Source organism: Siphateles boraxobius, unplaced genomic scaffold (assembly GCF_051911475.1).
Source record: "Siphateles boraxobius isolate OS27281-9 unplaced genomic scaffold, OSU_SipBor_1 50, whole genome shotgun sequence".
Taxonomy (NCBI): Eukaryota; Metazoa; Chordata; class Actinopteri; order Cypriniformes; family Leuciscidae; genus Siphateles; species Siphateles boraxobius.
Window position 1 is genome coordinate 2,696,256 of NW_027509142.1, and position 16,055 is coordinate 2,712,310.

The 16,055-nt window shown below is 37.8% G+C and overlaps 1 protein-coding gene across 1 annotated transcript; it reads right to left on the reverse strand.

Moving 5' to 3' along the window:
* Nucleotides 1-10,438: 10,438 nt before the first annotated feature.
* phlda3 (pleckstrin homology-like domain, family A, member 3) lies at nucleotides 10,439-13,140 on the reverse strand. Its single transcript, XM_077204722.1, has 2 exons — nucleotides 12,375-13,140; nucleotides 10,439-11,241 (listed from the first exon to the last, which is right to left on the reverse strand). The coding sequence occupies exon 1, from the start codon at nucleotides 12,758-12,760 to the stop codon at nucleotides 12,377-12,379; it is 384 nt and encodes a 127-aa protein (XP_077060837.1). The 5' UTR covers nucleotides 12,761-13,140; the 3' UTR covers nucleotides 10,439-11,241; nucleotides 12,375-12,376.
* Nucleotides 13,141-16,055: the final 2,915 nt, after the last annotated feature.

Here is a 16,055-nt window from a genome sequence, read left to right on the forward strand (position 1 = left end):
GTGATTGCGTCAAGAAGCACGTGTATAATCAGTCCAATGGAAGAGCGAGACGTCATAGGTGGGTGACGTCATAGACCAAGAAGCTATAAAGCACACCTGAAAACAGACCGCGACAGCTTCTGTTGCCTTCAGCAAGCGCTCTCTGTATACTGTCCTTGTCTATTTACTGTTGTCTGTCACAAGCACACTATATCTATCTATCTATCTATCTATATATATATAAATATATTATGGCGAAACAAGAGTTCAAGCGTTGTGTTGTCCCTTGCCCTCGTTTCATCACGGGTGGGGACACACATCAGCTTTCTGTTGCTTGTTTGGGAGTGGAGCATGCCGAGAAATCGTTCCTCCTCGGCGCCCTCTGGGGGGCGATTCTCTGAGGAGAGTCGCAGTGCTGCCACATCGGTTGTTCCCTGCCAGTTCGCCGCTTCAGGGCACCGAGATGTCAGCGTCCCCATACGATCCTTCGAGGTGGGTCGTAGAATGGTCAGTTCGGTTGTTCCCTGCCGGTTCGCCACTTCAGGGCACCGAAGTGTCTGTTCAACCAAATCCCGAGGCGAGTCTCGAGAGACTGGTCCCCTTATTAGAATTTCTGCCAGCGTGGAAACTACTGCCAAATATTTCTCAGTGGGTTCTGCATATAATAGAAAAGGGTTACAGAATTCAGTTCGGTTCTCGTCCGCCCAGATTTCAAGGGGTCCTTCCCACAGTGGTGGACCCAGAGCAGGCTCGGGTTATGGAGCAAGAAGTAATGACGCTTCTGCAAAAAGGGGCTATAGAAAGGGTTTCTCCTCCAAGCAGAGAGTCAGGGTTTTAAAGCCGTTACTTCATCATTCCCAAGAAGGGTGGAGGGTTGCGTCCTTTTCTAGATCTGCGTCAGTTAAACAGCAGAGTTCACAAACTCAAGTTCAAGATGCTTACACTCAAACAGATTGTATCACAGATTCAGTCCGAGGACTGGTTTGTCACAATAGACTTGAAGGACGCTTACTTTCATGTATCCATTCATCCTCATAACAGGAAGTTCCTGAAGTTTGCTTTCGGGGGCCAAGCATACCAATATCGGGTCCTTCCATTCGGCCTAGGTTTATCCCCCCGCACCTTTACAAAATGCGTGGATGCAGCGCTGGCTCCTCTGAGACTACAGGGCATTCGCGTATTAAACTATATCGACGACTGGTTGATCCTGGCTCGTTCCGAGCAGTTGACAGTTCGGCATCGAGATGTCGTTCTGTCTCAAATAAAGAGGTTGGGGTTGCGGCTAAACACCAAGAAGAGTGTGCTCCTCCCAGCCCAGAGGACCACTTTTGTAGGGGTGATGTGGGATTCGACAACTATGCAAGCACGATTGTCTCCAGCACGTATTTCTGCGATTCTCACAGCCGTAAAGAGGGTAAAACTAGGCCAGTCATTCACTGTGAAACAGTTTCAGAGACTGGTGGGTCTCATGGCAGCTGCGTCCAACGTAATTACTTTTGGCCTTCTGTACATGAGACCCCTGCAGGGGTGGCTCAGGACCAAGGGGTTTTCTCTGAGGGGAAATCTGTTTCGCACGATCAAAGTCACGCGGCTATGCCTACGTGCCTTGGTCATGTGGAAGAAACCTTGGTTCCTCGCCCAGGGCCCAGTATTGGGGGCTTCTTGTCGACGCGTAACACTATCGACGGATGCTTCCCTCACAGGCTGGGGTCGGTCATGAGTGGCCGCTCGGCGACAGGTCTCTGGCAGGACCATCAGCTTTCGTGACATATAAACCGACTAGAGATGATGGCGGTATTTCAGGCTCTCAAATACTTCCTGCCAGACCTGAGAGGCCATCATGTGCTTGTCCGCACAGACAACACATCGGTGGTCTCTTACATCAACCATCAGGGGGGTCTGAGGTCCCGATTATTATGCAAACTGGCTCATCAGATCCTCCTATGGGCCCAGGGGAAATTACTGTCACTCAGGGCATTTTATATTCCAGGGTGTCTGAATGTGGGATCAGATATCCTGTCAAGGCAGGGGCTGAGGCCCGGGGAGTGGAGACTTCACCCCGAGGTGGTGGAGTTCATATGGGAGAACTATGGTCAAGCTCAGGTCGATCTTTTCACATCTTACGATACAACCCATTGTCCGCTTTGGTTCTCCCTCACATATCCAGCTCCTCTTGTACTGGACGCTATGGTGCAGGTGTGGCCGAGGCTGCACCTGTATGCATTCCCCCCATATCTTTGCTTCCGGGAGTTCTGGAGAGGGTTCGCCAGGAGGGGGCTCACCTATTATTAGTAGCCCCGCACTGGCCGGCCTGAGTGTGGGAGCAGTATTCTGCCCAGGGCCGGCGCTAGCCATTTGGGTGCCCTAAGCACAAATGCTTGGTGGTGCCCCAATATTTAAATGTATATATAATATAAATTATATATAAATATATACAGTATATACATGCAAATATTTTTTAAATATATACGTGCATGTGTGTGTATTTATACAAAATAATTATACACAGTACACACACATATATCATGTAGACACAAACTTTTATTTTGGATGCGATTAATCTTTTCCCAGCCCTAATAATTTGACAAATCTGTGAATATGAAAATATACAAACACTGAGATTGTGGGTTTTTCTTTCCTAATTGCAGTTTCACCAACAGATGTCGCCCTTGGGCCTTGGCCTATGAAACTCTTGAAAATGACCGCATTATCCGCATAGAACAACAACGAAAAAACGTATCTAAGCGGTCTTCCTTTTATTCTCAAACAAACTAACTGCATCTTAAACAACCCAAGTTTCAAAATTTCACTGGGGAGAAACCCCCGGACCCTGTTAAAATAAAAGATTCAACATGCAGGGCTAAAAAAGCCTGCCCCGGATCATTTGCACTACTAGCGACGCCCCCCTGGACATGCATACACGACGCAAGGGCGCCCGCGCTACAAAACTAACATTTTTATTTAAAACATTGTCTTACCTGCAAGCGACGCACGAGTATCATCCCGCTGTCTCTTCTTTTTCCTTTTTCCGCCCCCGACTCTTGTGCCTTTTCGATGCCATGTCTGAGGTCGGTGTCTGCCAAATTTGACATTGATTGAGGCATGAACAGACCACTGGGAGGTGGGGAAGGGAGGGCACCAGAGGGAGAAGGGAGACTGGCACAGGAGATTCACCTTTTTCTCGACTAATTTGGTCTAGGCCTATATTACTTTTGTATTGCTTTTGTATATTAACATGCTTTAGATATTTTATTTGTTATTTGTACTAGTAGCCTATTGTGATGATTTTTCACGACCCAGATTTTTTGGTGCCCCCCCAAAGCACTTGGTGCCCTACGCGCAGTGCGTGATGTGCGTGTGCGGAGCGCAGGCCCTGATTCTGCCAGATACAGAAAACAGGTTTTGTCGGACTCTCTTGCTGGAAAACTATTTCACAGCAAATATCATCATCATCATCATCATCATCATCATCATCATAACCTTAAATGCTGAATTCAGTATACGAAACTGTCTCAGTTTATATACCATTGTATTGGAACCTAAATGAAAACATTTTAATACATTTGTAATCCTACATTAGTAAGCAATTTCTTTGATGAAGTCTGTATGGTACCCTGGTGGCCTGTATACAGTAGCCAGCACAAATCTAAAATGTGATTTATCATTTACGCTAGATATTGTTACATTAAGCACCAACACTTCAAACAAATTATATTTGAATCTAGACTTTCTTAGTAATTCTGAAAATATTACTATAAATTACAGCAACACCTCTCCCTTTGCCTTTCATACGAGGTTCATATTTATAAACATAATCTTGGGGGGTGGACTCATTTAAAGTAATGTAATTGTTTGGTTTTAGCCAGGTTTCTGTCAAACACAGCACATCTAGGTTATAGTCTGTGATCATATCATAAACAATAAGTGCTTTTGAAGTAAGGGAACGAATATTCAGCAACCCGAGCTTTATTATTTGTTCATTTGTATTATATCTGTTTTTTATTTGTTGAACATCTATTAAATTTTGAACAGACACAGTCTGTGATGATATCTAGGTGAAAGAGTCTCTATGTGATGGGACCTCAGTGACGTGAGACAGCTAGCAGACGGTCGGTTTAGCCAATTTGTCTGCTTCCTGACCTGAGCCCCAGATTGTCATGTTTGAGCTCTAAGACTATGTGCCATATTACTAGAGAGAAGAGCAGCACCATCCCAGGAGGGATGAAAACCATCTCTTTTCAACAGGTCAGGTCTGCCCCAAAAACTTTTCCAATTATCTATGAATTCTATATTATTTTGCGGACACAACTTAGATAGCCAGCCATTGAGTGAGGACAGTATACTAACTATCTCATCACTCCTTCGAACAGGAAGGGGGCCAGAGCAAATTACAGTGTCTGACATTGTACTGGCGAGTTCACTTACTTCTTTAACGTTAATTTTAGTGATCTCCGACTGGGGAAGTCAAACATCATTAGTGCCGACGTGAATAAATAATCTTAGAGAATTTACAATTAGCATTAGCCAGCACTTTTAAATTTGCTTTGATGTCAGGCTCTCTGGCTCCCGGCAAACATGTGACTATGGTGGCTGGTGTCTCTATTTTCACACACGTGTGTGTGTGTGTGTGTGTGTGTGTGTGTGTGTGTGTGTGTGTGTGTGTGTGTGTGTGTGTGTGTGTGTGTGTGTGTGTGAGTGTGTGTTAAATCCAGCACCTGTTGAGCAGCAGGGTAACATTCCTCTCCTCTTCTCGTGATCTCCTGCAGCGCTGAAGCATCTCACTCAATGCCTCTCATGCTGACCTTCATTTGTATTATATCTGTTTTTTATTTGTTGAACATCTATTAAATTTTGAACAGACACAGTCTGTGATGATATCTAGGTGAAAGAGTCTCTATGTGATGGGATTTATCTGACCTCAGTGACGTGAGACAGCTAGCAGACGGTCGGTTTAGCCAATTTGTCTGCTTCCTGACCTGAGCCCCAGATTGTCATGTTTGAGCTCTAAGACTATGTGCCATATTACTAGAGAGAAGAGCAGCACCATCCCAGGAACACTAATGATGAATGATGCTCACATTTGCTCACACTAATGATGAATGATGCTCACATTTCATGTATTCAATGATGTTATTGGCAATATGCATTATTTAACAATTTCAACCAGTTGATTTTGTATGACACCTCGGTTTTTGTATAACAAGTTTTCTGAAATGTCATGTTTAATTATGCAAATGAGACATTATCTAATTGAATATGTGCTCACTTGCATACAATTTCAAACTTTAACTCTGAACATTGGATGAAGCCAGGTTTAAAATTCATGTTTCATTTTGTAGTAGAGTTAAAGTTTTTTTTACAGAGGGGGTTTTGGATGTCTCTTCTTTTCAGAAAAGACTGTCAACAGCCCACTTGTTAGAGTGGCCTTACTAGACCTGCATGACCTGGAATTAACTAACCATCATGTTGCCATCAAATAGGGTCAATGCTATGAAAATATATTGAGACTAAAGCCTGACAATACACAATAGCAGCCGCACTCTGCCAGAGAATCAGCCATTCATTCACTCACTCCTCCTGTGTGACAAACAACCTGAGACCCATTTAAAAACAAGACCACTTCAATGTATTTAATGCGCACTTGTAGAGTATCTCAAATCCCAAAAGTATATTTTTTAAAAACTGTAATATTGATAAAACTATAATATATATATATATATATATATATATATATATATATATATATATATATATATATATATATATATATATATATATATATATATATATATATATATATAATGAAATAAAAGGTCACTTTAGTTTTCATATTGTGGTAGTCTCCAGAATAGATTTGCTTGAGGATCAGCAATCACATTCTTTCTGCATAATCAGGAATGTTACATCAACAGAACTGATAAAACTGTGTATTATATTATATTATATTATATTATATTATATTATATTATATTATTTGCAGAACTGCAGAAATTCTTCACAATAAACATCAGTCTTCCTTGTGATGTTTGAGTCAGTCTGCCCTCTGCTGGAGATCTAGTCAATTTTATTATGTACTTTTTTGACCAAAAATATTCAATAATATAGCAAAACACATTTGCATGTTCACGGTTCTCTAAATTTGGTTAATGTTCACATGGTCACAAGGTAGACAACTATATTTTTCATATTTTTTTAGTAAGTGTTTTATTTAGATTTTTGTTAATAGGGTCCAATTCTCACTATTAACTAGTTACATATTAGCATGCATATTACTAGAATATTGGTTGTTTAAAGCACATATTAATGGTTTATTCTGCATAACTACCTTACTAACTATTAATAAGCAATTAGGAGTTTATTGAGGGAAAAGTCAGAGTTAATAATGAGAACTAGACCCTAAACTAAAGTGTGATCAATGATTGATTAATAATAATGATTTTTAACATTATATATTAAACATTATATTGATATAAAACATATATTAAAATATAATAACTTTGGCTGCTGACTCAATTGTGCCAATAAACTAATTTGATCGAACTTTTCCTTTATACATATAACATCATACATTTAAATGAGTTCACAGTCTTAGAGAGAGACCAAAATATAGGCAATGAAAAGCATGTTTTCAGGCATTGTGACGCAGCAACTCGTTCCCTCTCATACGCAACCAGTCCCTTTCGATTGGACGCTATGAATTTTAATAGTCTAATATTTGATGGCTGTTAGAACTCAAGTGCAGCTTTAGTTTCCTGGAGGAATCACACTTCATTGACCCAGAGCTTTAGGGAAGATCTGTTTTCTGTTGATTACACACAGGTTAAAGAGACTTGTTGAGTCCATCAGGCTCTCACTCAGCTGCTATTTTAACACAGTTTACACACACTGTGTCTCTACTCCTCACATGCCTCTGTCAGTGACGCACAGAACCTTCTGGAATGTGAGAGACATGAAGACTGCAGTCAAGGGGAAACAAATATCATATTAACTTTACCTTTGTTCTCATTTGTGTTTGTATTTCGCTTAACGAGATGAAAGAGCATTTCATCCGCAAAACGCAAGAGAAGATATTCAGAAAAAAATTGCTACTTAAACACATTGAAAAAATGGTGTAGAAACTATTTTTCCTCAGGAATTGCTAGTAGCCTAAATTTCACAAATAATCAGAAAGAAACGACGAGCAACACATTGAATTACACGTGAAATTTTGAAGTGGAAAGACTGAAATAGTATTTCCTTGTAAAATATAGGCCTATTTCAATAATCTTTTAATAATCCAGAATTTTCCTACAACCAAAAAATCAGGTTGTACAGTGCAGTTTTGGTTACCATTGACTGTTATTGTATGGAAAGAAATCGTCAAAATATCTTTTTTTATGTTCCACAGAAGAAAAAAAATTTTGGACTATCCCATTAAACTAGTTTTTAAATTCACCAATATACCAATTTCTGCTGTAATATTTAGTCATGATAATGATCAATCAATGTCATGCTTATCAAATAATTTGACATTTTAATTTACTAATAGTTGGAATAATATTATTTTTTGTCTTTTTTTCTTTAATTTATTCTTTTCTTTGTTAGAACCAGTGTTACATTAGTTTTTTTAATTGAATTTTATTTTTAGTTAATAATTATATGTTTCAACGTAAACTTTTTTAAAAAATGTATTGCTAAGGCAACATTTCTAGTTCTGTTTTAGTTTTAGTTTTTCAACTAATATTTTATTTCTTTTATTTTAGTTTTATTTCAGTTAACAGAAATGTTTTTAATAGTATAGTTAACGATAATAACTCTGGTTAGAACATAATAATTTTGTTTTTGTATTTTATTTTCTGCCTCAGGGTAAGTTTACACAACAATGATGTACTGAACACAGAAAAGTTTTTCCTTTGCGTTTCTTCACATACAGATAACAAAATTGTCAAACCGATCCCGGTTCACACGGATCCGTGAAAACGATTAAAATCGCTGTATTATTCATGCCTGGCCAGTAGATGGCGATGTCACTTTGTAAAGAAACACTACTCACCTATAGACTGAACACGTAATACACATGTGCATGACATCACTGTTTTCACAAATTATGATAACGATAACGGTAACATTTTCATGAACTTGCACTTTGAAACCCCTTTTCAAAAGTTTGCGTTTTCAGGCTCCCAAAAAAAGCTGTTGACGTGTAAATGAACGCATACAACTTTTTCCGTTTTTACTTGAAAACAGTTTCGTGTAAACGCAGTGTTTATGCAGAGCTCAGCTGCTGAACACACTTCACATGCACATGTGATGCTCTATTTACTGCAGGTCACTTCCCTCATGATCCAGTGTGTATTTATGAGTGTGAAGTCATATCCATACAGACTGACTGACACAAACCGCAGAGACACACCTTGGGAAAAGATGCCACAACATGTCTGGATGCAGACTTAAGCATTATGTAACTGGGAGAGACTGAGTGTCTGTAAGTGTGTTTGTGACATTGAAGGAGTCATCTGAGACAAACGTACCTACTGTTGTACAATTGCTTTGAACTCAAAGATTTAGAGTAAATAAATAACTACACAGATGCTCATTTATGGCTCTTATCTACTCGCCACAGAGCAAATTAAAACTTCAACGGAACTATTAGTACTTATACACACACTCACACACACTCAGAGAGGAGTTTATTCCACAACGCAGGAAAGCCACTGCACGCATGTGTCGAGGTCTAGCAGACTGTATGCAGGCTCTTGTTCAGGTTTTGCTGCCAGACTGCTGAGTCATCTCAAGACTGTGGCTTTTTTTTAACAGAGCCTCCTTAGTAGCTCTGGCTCTGGGGTTTTCCACACACACAATCTGCCTATTATTGCAACACCACAGGCAGAGCCCAGGGCACTGAGCGGCCTGGAGACCAGAACTTAAAATATGGCAGGAGCTGTGCTGCGACCCACGGGGTGACTACAGTGTTTAATGCTGCCTACACACTCAGTAGGGAGCATCAGTAGAAATTCACTTTACTTGAGAAAATTTGCTGATTGTTTCATGACACGCAGAGACAGGCATATATACTGTGTATATATGTATATATATATATATTTATATATAAAAATGTGTGCTGTCATATCGATTAATTGTGATTAATCGCATCTAACAAAAAAGTTTGTAAATGTATGTATGTATGCATATAAATATGCAAAACATTATATTAGTGCTGCCAAATTGATTAATTGCGAATAGTCACATCTAACTAAAAATTTGTAAATATATGCGTATATATATATATATATATATATATATATATACACACACACATATATATTATACATTTACAAAATTGTATCTTAGATGCGACTAATCACGTCTAATACACACACACACACACACACACACACACACACACACACATATATATATATATATATATATATGGATACATTTACAAACTTTTATGTTAGATGCGATTAATCACAATTAATCAATTTGACAGGACTTTTTTGACAGTGATTTTTTCAGGATTCTTTGATAAATAGAAATTTCAAAACGACAGCTCTGGGAGTGAATATGAAATGTCTGTAAAAATAAATTATATAATTAAAATATAAATAAAATATAGTACTGTATGTATATAAATATGCATATACAGTACGTAAAATATACATATGAATATATGCATATTTAAACATTCATTTATTGTAACATAATTTGTCATACGCAAAACCCCTAAATTAGTTAGTATCAGCTGTGTCTAATATGAAAATAAACATATGTTGTAAATCTTTTTACTTGTAATGTGACTCATGGCCATCATAACAGCCTTGTAACAGCTGCAAAAATTGCGAATAAACAACAAAAAAATAAACATGTTCGACCCTCGACTCTTTATTTTTGTCAAACCTTATGTCGTATTCCTTTGTCGTTTACAGTACTTTCGAATTAAACCTATTATATGGTTGTTGTTTGTATTTAGCTCTGTTTTCCCCCTACCCGCCATTATTGGGCTGTGACCCCATGAACCATATGTGAAGATTTCTGTCCGACACGAACTGACCTCTCAATGAGAGACCGTCAGATTCCTAGTGAACAGATCTTTCACAGTCTGTCATTTCATTTCGCCATTTATCATGCTATGATAACAAACTGGTTGTGGCATGTTTGATATTAATCCTATACTTCCCTTCACACCTGGTTTTGTTAATGCAGGAGTGCAGCACTTAACTTCCACAGGTTCCTGTGCAACAGCAAATCACATTCATCCTGACGATAAAAGCCCTGTTTGACAACTTCTTCGACGGCCTCTCAGTGAAACTGACAACTGACAATATTAGTCAGTGAGGCCATTGTTCGGGCATGTGCCGCACAGGCGCTTGAGCTTCAAGAGACTGAGACTCGCCTACAATGCTGCTTCTAATTTGCTATTAACTCCCTACTGTTGCCTTGGGCTTCAACAAACCAATTAAAATAAATCAGATTACAATGCCACAAAATCATCCTTTTTTTTATTTGGACAATGTGTACCTAATGACATAATGAGCTTTGTGAAACAAAAATTAAACACTTCCTGTTTAATCTTTTTTAACCATCACAAAGACAACTATTTTTAACTTTGGCAACCGCTCTGGGTATGTAGGCAGAATACGGAGAAAAATTGTAGCAATAACAGCATTGCCCAATGGAAAACAAAATAAAAACACATCCATCAAGTTTTCCATGCAGTCGGGATGCATTCCAGGGGAAATCGGTCTGCTGTGCTTTTTCGTGCGATTGAAGAACCTTTACATGGGAATGAATCCAGATTCCTTGTTCAAATACTTATGAAATGTTAAAGAGTGCAGTTGTGAGTCATACTTCATCTATGGCTAATGTCTCCTGAATCAGCATCATGCTTTCAGTTATAATACTGAGTGTGAGTCCTCCATTTCACGCGAGGTAAGAACGTCTCTTAAAAGTGTAAAGTCGACACCGAAATCCACTCTGGCATTGTGAGGAGTGAAGCATTGAATTATGGTGAAGAGCAATCCATTGGGTCTCTCTTTTCCTGTTGACTTATGCAGTAAAAGTGCATTAAATCTTTTCAAAACATTCATGCCGACGTGCAGAAATCCATCCACTGTGCCGAAAGGTGTCATGGTGAAAAAAGGTGGAGTACAAAATAAAAGATATACGAGTTTTCAAGTTCAGAATAAGTCCTTTCATATGGTGTTTCTTTAACAATGGGCCTTCATTTTCTTGTCCACAGTCTCTCTCTCTTTCTATTCTGGATCCAGTGCTGTGTTTGGGCTGAGAATACAATAGTAACACTGCATTAGTGAGTTGTGGAAATAATTCAGTAAAATCAATTTACAGCAGACAAGTCTTTCATTCATTTTTTTTTTCATGCCCAGATGTTGGACATGGCATAAAATCAAATTCTCACAAGCCCCATTTAGTGGATTTCTAATGCTTGAGTGCACTTAAATTACACACTGTAAAAAAAGTACCATCAACTTGGATGCTTAAGTCATTTAAACTTAAATTTCATTAAACTGACTTTAAAAAATGAGTTGAATCTTGTGTAAATTGGAAAAAAAAGTTGAAAATGGCTTAAATTATTTGTATGAGTTAAAGCAACGTAAAAACATGTCGTCATAATTTATCATAACATTTTTAACATTTTTATCTGGTGTGATTTCCCTGTTTCATTTAGCTTTATTCAGCTGTTTATGCTTTATGAATGGGAGCAGGTCAAGCAGGAATGCCTTTATAATGAAAAACAGTGTCCAAAATTCCTAGTGGATTTTTTGTTATATTAAAATGTGGAACCAAATGTAAAGGATTCTAATTGGATCAAATAAGAATTTTAAAACATCATTTTGAATAATGTAATCATTCCAAAGGGTTGTTATAACTATTTAAATATTGTGCTTCTGAAACTCTTTAATTAACTGATTAATGACTTGCTAATGACAATCATTTGGGATCTATTGGAGTTCTATAATGGTCTTTTCGATGTTCCACATGAGCTTTATTCCAACTGAATAGTTATATTGGGAACTATGCGTTCTAAAATATACAGCTTTTGTTTTGTGATTGAATTATTAGAAGCAAATTCCCAATAGGATACTTTAGAATTGGTTCCAAATTATCAACGAAATTCCATCATGTAATTGGGAATCCTTCCGGTCCTCAGGCAACTATTTCATGCGTTTAAGCCTCTCAGAACAGTGAATGAATAATTAAAGCCGCGATTTTCCAAAAGACGTGAACACAAACGTGTGTCTGTGTTTCATAGAGCTCAATCCAGTAAATGAAAAGCAGATGCTATTCTGGATAATTGATTCCCGAAAGAGCACGCGAATGGTTCTCCGTGCTAGGACACACAACCAACCCTTCCAAAATAAATGCTGATCAACATCAAAACCAGTTGTCTTTACCCTCAAAGCTCGACGTCTCCCTCCCCGCAGCTGCCCAGATGTGACAACTGTCTGTTCCTGCCGGTCTGAACGGCGACGCGGTTTTTGAAGCGCACCAGCGCGAGCGCGATCTCCGCGTTCCACGCCGTTCCCTCCTGCTGGCACCTGAAGTCAATCTCCTTCCCGCCGTTCATCACGATGGTGAAGTACACCAGACCCCGTTTATACTCCACACAGTCCAGCGTGGTCATCAGCTCGAAGCGCATCTCTTTGCTGCTCTCGCCTTTACAATCGTACAGACGGAGTCCTTCCTCTGACAGAACGCAACGCTTCTTCTTCCACAGCTGCAGAAGTCCATTACTCCTCTTCTCCAGATAACCATCCTTCATGACTTTACACTGGTTCATTCTGAATAAAGATTGGTGTGAAACCAAAATTAAACGTTAATCAGAATCGGCGAAGCTTTCACTGATGTTTTCGCGTAGCGTTATCGAGCGAACATTTCATGAAAACGCGCAAAACCGCTGTGCGCCCACTATACAGTATAAACGCCTACATTTAATCGTTTAGCTCAACTTTACACGTTTCTGCTAAAATTCCCCTAAAACGCCCGTTCTTTAATATAACGCATCGTCGCTGCATTGCCGCCTGACAGCTCTGTAGCTAAAGATCAATTTCCGACTTTTATATATTGTTACAATCTGCTTGGAAGTCCCGCAATCTGGGCATGTTGGTACTTGCTCCTCTGAAAGCGACTCTTCTCGTGTTTCTGAAAGGCTCTCTCCCCCCCCTCTCCCCGCCGTGACGTCACGGGGATTAGTCCTACTTTAACTGCACTCTGGAATGCTTCTGCTGCCGCCTGATAAACATTATTAGCTTGTATTCATGCCCAGACATCTGGCTCAATCAAAAATCATTCCAAAGGGATTTCTATTGAAAATTAAGTCATAATTTATAACCAAATGATCCTAATGGTATTAGTCTTATTTCATCCTATTACAACACAAAATAAAAACGGATATATTTGTTGAATAATTTGAAATGGGAGTTTGATGATAACAATTTTAATTGTCAATGTATAGGACAAAATTACTAAAAAGTTTTCCCATGCAAACTATGTAATTATATACACACACACACACACACACACACACACACACACACACACACACACACACACACACACACACACACACACACACACACACACACACACACATATATATATATATATATATATATATACATATATATATATATACATATATATATATATATATATACATATATACATATATATATATACACACATATATATATATATATATATATATATATATATATATACATACATATATATGCAAACACTTTTGTACGGTTTCTTATGAAATTTACACAATATCCAATACACTGTAAAAACAATCACGTATGTTTGTACATTGCTTTAAAAAATAAGTTATGCAATTTTCAACTTTTTGTTAGGCCTATACAAGATTAAACATTTTTAATGTAATTTCAGTTGAAATGACTTAAACATTTAAGTTCGTTGTACTTAAACATTTAAGGCATCTACTCTTTTTTTTACAGTGCTCAAGTAAAAAAAAAAAAAAAAGAAGTAACTAATACCAGGTAAAGGGTAAATCTTCACTCTTGTTCAAACGTCAACCTTATTCCATTTAATAACTGAGGCTAAATTCTCCAATTAGTACTCTACAATTTATAAACACCACCAAATCTCACCAAATCTTTGAATGACACAAACCTATCTTTAAGGTCTGTTGAGATTTTTTATTTTATTTTATTTTTTTTTTATGCTGGAATGCTCTGTGACACTGAGAACTTTAACAACATGCCCTCCCAAATAATTTAAATACTTTGCCTAGGTCAAGTACATCAGATACACAGTAAAAAAAAAAAAAGAAAAAAAAAGAAAGAAAAAAAAATCAATAATCAAAAATGCAGCAACTATTTTCAGGTTGAGTTTTAGAGTATTTTGCTGCGTCATAGTTAAAACAATAAAAAGCAATCAATGGCATGTCAATTTATTCATTGTTTGGTGTTTTGTTTTGATTGGTTGCTCAAATAAATCCATTATCAATTTAAGGGGACACAAAAAATCTACTCAAAACATAAATGGACATATTAATCTTTATTTTGTGTCTCAAATTCTTCAGAACAGTTGGAAGCTAAACTCATCTGGTATTGTTGTCTTTACTGATACAACTCAAATGGAATGATGAACATGTTTGAAAGTCACTGTTGGTCGTGAGAAATAGGCGTTTTTCTCATAGTTACGATATTGCAGGACATCATTTTGCATTCTGTCCACTAGAGGACAACCTTTACTTCTTCATAACATTTGAAACCAAACTGGAAGGGTTCATGCCATGTTGTTTTAAAAGAGTCATGACACACATTAAACATTTAGGTTGTCTTCTTTTGGAATCAGTGTCATCTCTCTAAAATAATCACCTCATAATACAAAGATGTACTTTGTCTAAATAATTAAAGATTTATGTTGAACATTCAAAGATTCACTGCACATTTTTAGAACGAATGCACACCTACAGCACGATTTGAAAGTTATGAATGAAACCTGCATTAATGGTTTATAAATATTTGCATGTCTTTGTCTTTCACAGATGGAATGTGTGTAGGTGGTGTATGTTAATGCTAGGTTTGGCAGGGGCCCGTTTCCTTCCCTCAGTTCAACAGCCATTACATGCTTACAGCTTGAACACGAACAACGTTACTCCCACACAACACTGTGAGTTTTTATTTGTAATGTTTGACAGCTTGAGCATATCCCGGTCATTAATTTCACTTTGCTTTATCAGGTGAAAAGTTGAACCAAGCAGGTGTACTCTTTGGCATAAAAGGTTCAATTGGGTTCAATTTTAAAGAACCCTTTATGCAAAAAAGGTTCTATATAAGAAGAAGGAGAGGTCTTAAATGATCATAAACTACTTTTTTATGTTTTTTTATTTTTTATTGATAAAGTATCTTTATGACCTGTTTAATTAATAAAATTGAATCAATATAAAAATTAATACAAAAAAATGATATCCATAAAATGATCTTAATGGGAATGACTTAAAGGTACATAAAGCACCTCACAGAAACCTTAAAGGTTCTATAGAACATTTTCTTCTAAGCGTGAACTGTAGTGGGGCGAAGCTTTCTCAGAAGCTCATTTTAACAATTTGCATTGTTTATTGTAACAACCTCTACTTTTTAAATGCGAAAGAAATGTGTTTTTGTCTTACCCTGATTGACTACAGTAAGGCCGTTTGAAGTGTTTATATTTTAGACCTGTTGGGATGGTTTTCATGGGAAATTGCGTACATACGTCACTCGCCAGTGCTTGTCTCATCATATCTGTAAATAGAGAAAAGTTGCTCCGGCTACTTTGATGCGTTTCTGGTGTGTGAGTGGAGTGGTTAGTTGTCACTGAGAGCGAGAAAGGTCAACATGGATCCGCTAAATCACCCATCTTAAACAAGTGCCGGACAGAGGAGAGTCTGCTAAGAAAAAGAAAACACGACAGAGCTCGTAATAAAACATGAATCAACATTGCCGTGGCTTGTCAAGAGATGACAAGCACTGAGGGATTTGAAATGTTGTAAAAGCAATGCGGAACATGATGGTGTTTTTATTACTCAACAGGCGAGTAAGGTATTTTATTGAACAGATAAATTGCCT

What these genes read in the sequence shown, in the direction of transcription:
- phlda3 (XM_077204722.1), bottom strand. Translation starts at nt 12,760, where the DNA reads ATGAACCAGTGTAAAGTCATGAAGGATGGTTATCTGGAGAAGAGGAGT.